General features: G+C 45.1%; 1 protein-coding gene across 1 annotated transcript; it reads right to left on the bottom strand.

The window, feature by feature from the left end:
* Positions 1 to 852: 852 nt before the first annotated feature.
* LOC132003557 (olfactory receptor 4D1-like) lies at positions 853 to 1,788 on the bottom strand. Its single transcript, XM_059379087.1, has one exon. The coding sequence runs from the start codon at positions 1,786 to 1,788 to the stop codon at positions 853 to 855; it is 936 nt and encodes a 311-aa protein (XP_059235070.1).
* Positions 1,789 to 5,079: the final 3,291 nt, after the last annotated feature.

The raw sequence follows: 5,079 nt of genomic DNA, 5'->3' as shown, positions 1-5,079 counted from the left end.
AACCATCAGTGAATGCAAATACCTAGCTGAGTAAAGTTACAGAACTCCATAGATAAAGAAAGAAGAGTAAAAGCAGGGAGCAGAAAAGATTGTGATTATTCCAGAATTAAGATGAGACTGTTCACCAGTCATCACAGATATTCATCCACAGCTGAGGAACTCTCCAGGTTTTCGCTTGTGTCTGGGAAACCTTGAATTTCACGTCCCACCTACAGCCTTGCCTCTAAACTTGGAGTCAGAAGAACCTAGTCCTGGCCAAGCTCTGCCACTCACTTGCTATTCACCACTGAGTCACCTCTCCCTGAGTTCTCTCATTGTTAAAATGTTTAATATAATAATAATATATCCACTGTCCATCTTATGAGGAAGAGATTAAAGTGAGAACGTGCCAGAGCACCTGGGTGGTTCAGTCATTCGAGGATCTGGCCCTTTGATTTCAGGTCTGGTTATGATCTTGGGGTCCTCCTCAGCAGGGAGTCTGGCTTGAGATTCTCCCTCTCCATCTCCCTCTGTCCCTTCTCCGGACACAGTCTCTCTCTCTCTCAAATAAATAAATTTTTTTTTTTAAAAAGTGAGAAAGTGCCTAAAATAATACCAAACATAAGAGTACGTACACAGAAATATTGATTTAATGTCAAATGTCACACTCCATAAAGACTTTCCTCTATTTTTCACATGGTAGAACAAATGTTCATATGGAAAAGTTGTCTTTTAAAGCCAAGATTATTTCTTTAATTAGGCTGCACATAGGGCTTGAACTCACTTCCTGAGATCAAGACCAGAGCTGTTATCAAAAGTTGGACACCTAAACAACTGAACTGCCCATGTGCCCGTAGTCAAGACACTCTAAGCTCACTTCCTATTACATATCATGAGGTGCTTGCGTAATCTCTTCATGGCTGCCTGCATCTCCTGATTCCTCAGAGTGTATATCATGGGGTTGAGCATGGGGGTCATAACCGTGTAGCTGATAGATAAAGTTTTATCCAAGGAAAAGGTACTGAAAGGCCGGGAGTAGACAGAGATACAGGGAATGAAGATCATAGACACTACAATGATGTGGGTGGTGCAGGTGGAAGCTGCCTTCTTCCTCGCCTGCCCTGAGTGGGACCTCAGCATCACCAGGATGACCGTGTAAGATATCAGAAGGAGAAGGAACCAGATAAGGACCAGCATTCCACTGTTGGAGATCATGAGGAACTCCAGGAGGGAGGTGTCCATGCAGGCAAGTCTCAGCACTTGGGGGACATCACAGTAGAAGTTATCCAGGACGTTGGGACCACAAAAAGGCAATGGGAGCATCAGAGCCAGCTGGACAATGGAGTGAACAAATCCCCCTACCCAAGTAGCCACCACCAAGCCTACACAGAGCTGAGTGTTCATGATGATGACATAGTGGAGGGGTCGGGAGATGGCTATGTAGCGGTCAAAGGCCATCACTGAGAGGAAGAAGACAATCCCGCCACCAAAAAGGTGAACAAAAAAAATCTGGGCCATGCAGCCCTGGTAGGAGATGGTCTTCTTGTCAGAGAGGAAGTCTACCAGCATCTTTGGGGCAGTGACAGAGGAGAAACAGAGGTCTAAGACAGCCAGATTTCGGAGCAGAAAATACATGGGAGTGTGGAGCCGGATGTCCGAGGTCACCGTGACCATGATGAGGAGGTTTCCCACAACAGTGGTGGTGTAGACAAACAGGAACACCAGGAACAGGAAGAGCTGGAGCTCTCGAGTCTCTGAGAACCCCAGAAAGACAAACTCTGATACCCATGTGAGGTTCCCTGGCTCCATGGCACCCTCTCCATCCTCCTAAAGAAAAGGAATCATAGATACAGATGCATGGAGTCACTTTAAGTGCTCATTTGGGGCTCCAGCTGAGTTGTGTGGGTCCAGAGGATGGAGCCTCACATGCAGACCATATCGCCACGTGCTATTATTAATGGGCTTGTCAGTGGACAGCTGACAAACTAGGGCTGTCATATAAATTGGTGAGATATCTTAAAGCCAGCCAGAGACATATTGCAACCTGCCTTTCAAAGATTCCATGGGATCCAGTCTGGGGACACAGTTGGAGTCCAACACACCCGCCGTCAAATTCAGGGCTTCTAGTCACTTGAGATTTGACCTTGATTATGTTACTTAATCTCTCTGAGTCTCAGTTTCCACATCTGTAAGACAGGAATAAAGACCTCTTCTTTAGAGAATTGTCTAGGGCATGAATAACCCATCAAGTTCCTTAGAAAGTGTCTGGAAACGAATCACTCTGGCAATCACTTCTTCTGGGTATTCTCCTCCACTAAGACATCCTCCCTTCCTCGGGTCTCAAATACACTTTTCTAGGAATGACTTTTCATGCGACATTTACCAGATCGTCACGTTAATGGGCTTTTCCTGTGACTATGGTTTTCTTCCACAGTTTAACTGAAGCTCCCAGAGGCAGAGACAGGGATCTTTATTTGTGCCCCACAATGCCCATCTTGGTGACAGTCAATGCTCCCAAGTCACGTGGGGTTGATGCCAGGTTCGTGAAGAGCTGTGGGGTGCATCCCCTTACCTGGAAAGAAATGGAGTGTGTGCTGGGACAAGAGAGAGGCCAAGATGAGAGAGAGTCTCTGGTTTAAGGAATAGGTGATGAATATTGCATGACAGAGACTCTGAGAACGCTGCTGAAAGGAACAAGAAGTTTAGAAGATGTTACTGATACAAGGGGAGAAGATGGAGGAAGATGTTGAAACAAGAGCATGGAAACAGACAAAGCTGGGGGAGGAAGAGGAAGGGAGAGAGAGGAAGAGAGCAGGTGGAGGAAAGGGAAAGGGGAAGGTGGGGGGAGCAGGGACCAGGGCAAAGCTGGAGAAGGGGGTGAGGGGGAGATATAGAGGGAGACATGTTAGAGTGGGGGCCTCCCCACTCCTCCTGCCCATTCTCAGTCCCATCCCCTCCCATGTGCCTACAGCAGTCCATCAGAGATCAATGGTCAAGTTCATCTCATTCTTTCTCTTCCATTTGCTTCTGCCACAAGCCAGTTCTAAAAGAATGTCCGTGAGACCTTTCTAAGTTCATGTCTGATCACATTTCTCCTGTTCAGGGGGGAGTCTCACACTCTCTCTCTCACCATCTCCATCATTCCTTTTCTCTCTCTGTTTTTCTAATAAATAAATAAAATCTTAAAAAGAAAAAAAGAACCACCTGGGGAGCTTTTGAAGAGCGAGTAGTGTGTCCCCAGCTCCAGACTTCCTCATTCAGCTGGTCAGTAATAGGGCCAAGAATCTGCATCTGAAACGAGTTCTCAGATAATGCTGACGCTACGCTCCCAGTTCTGAGCCACACACTCAGCTCCACGGACTGTTCATCTTGGAGAGCTCCTTCCTGCAACATCAGTTCCCCGGCCACTGCCCACACATCACCTATGACAGCGGGGGTGACCCTAGGGAGAGAGGGCATATCCTCAGGGACACACTATTGGACTGGGCTCAGCTCTAGAAACAGAGCTGGGCTGATTCTCCCCACCCCCCACCAAACACACACACTGCCCCTGATTCCCACTGGAAACAAGGGAACAATGGGAGTTGTTAAAAAGTTTCTAAAAGTTCTCAAAAACATTTAGCTTTCTGAGAGGTCTTCCATAGGAACCAAAGTACCAAGGACACTGAAAACTTTAGAGATTTGGAGGATGTGGGATTGTCAAGCCATGATCTAAAAGGGTAAGAGTCTCTTCCAAAGAAACAGTTTCTGGGAGTTTTAGACAAACCCATTTATGGGCCAGGGATTCTTTTTTTTTTTTTTTTTAAGATTTTATTTATTTATTTGCCAGAGACAGAGGGAGAGAGAGCGAGCACAGGCAGACAAAGAGGCAGGCAGAGGCAGAGGGAGAAGCAGGCTCCCTGCCGAGCAAGGAGCCCGATGCGAGACTCGATCCCAGGACCCCGGGATCATGACCTGAGCCGAAGGCAGCTGCTTAACCAACTGAGCCACCCAGGCGTCCCTGGGACAGGGATTCTTACCCTTAATAGAATCACCTGGAGAGCTTGTGAAGACCGAGTAGTGTGTACCAAGTCCCTGACTTTCTCATCCAACTGGTTAGTAATAGTGCCAAGAATCTGCATCTGCAACAAGTTCTCAGATAATGCTGATGCTCCCAGTTCTGGGCCACACCACCGTCTGTTCTCTCTCTTACTCTCTCTCTTTCTTTTTCTCTTTCTTTCTCTTTCTGAGAGTGTGCAGAATCATCAAGCTTACCGGTTTGATTACTTTCTTTCTATGCCTTCTCCTCCTTCTTCTCTTTCTCCTTTTCTTCTTTAAACTTTATCTTTTTTTAGAGAAAGTCATCCATGGGAAAACATTTCTACAATATAATCAATACTTTAAAAAATCTTTTCCTTTATTTTACCAACCAGACCCGCCAGTGTTGATTTACCATCCATATCCAGGTCTACTAACATTATCTATAAAATGCTAAAAATTTTTTTACATGTGAATTACTATGGTTTCTAACACAAGGGTTGCTGCAAGAAACTCCTATAATTTCTCAATATGAGAAAGTGATCAAAACCAAAATGGACTGCCATTGTAAGCTTGATGTGTTGTAAAACCCGATTTCTTAGATCTCTCTGATCTACACAGTATTTCCAGGTTAGTCTAAATTCTCTCGTTGTACATGTTTATACTTGGCCAAATAGTTTCTGCCTCTGGCAGATAAGAATGTAATGTGAAGATCTCCCACATACAAGAGACGTAGATTAAAAAGCAAACTGACCACTGACTCTTATTTAGAGCTTCAGTCCATTTCAAAATTTAATCACTTGGAGCCAATTAGCCTGGATTGATTCTGGGGAAGGAAACAGGACTTATATAATTAATTGACTATCGTGTGGCTGAATTCTGATTCTGACTTAGCTTTCACTAAGAGAAAACGAATATGTTTCAGTTCATGTATTTCCCCTGTCAAGGCACATATGGGTTTGTAGAATGTCCACCAGACCTCTTCTGTTCACTGCATCCACTAGGCAATATAATGAATTCCAAAGACCAGAATGGTAGGGAGAGAGGAATCACACTAAAGACCCAGTCATGGAAAATGAACTG

The sequence above is a fragment of the Mustela nigripes genome, chromosome 16 (assembly GCF_022355385.1).
Source record: "Mustela nigripes isolate SB6536 chromosome 16, MUSNIG.SB6536, whole genome shotgun sequence".
Lineage (NCBI taxonomy): Eukaryota > Metazoa > Chordata > Mammalia > Carnivora > Mustelidae > Mustela > Mustela nigripes.
Note: the sequence above shows the minus strand (reverse complement) of the source record. Positions and strands in the feature narration are given on the sequence as shown.

What these genes read in the sequence shown, in the direction of transcription:
- LOC132003557 (XM_059379087.1), bottom strand. Translation starts at nt 1,788, where the DNA reads ATGGAGCCAGGGAACCTCACATGGGTATCAGAGTTTGTCTTTCTGGGG.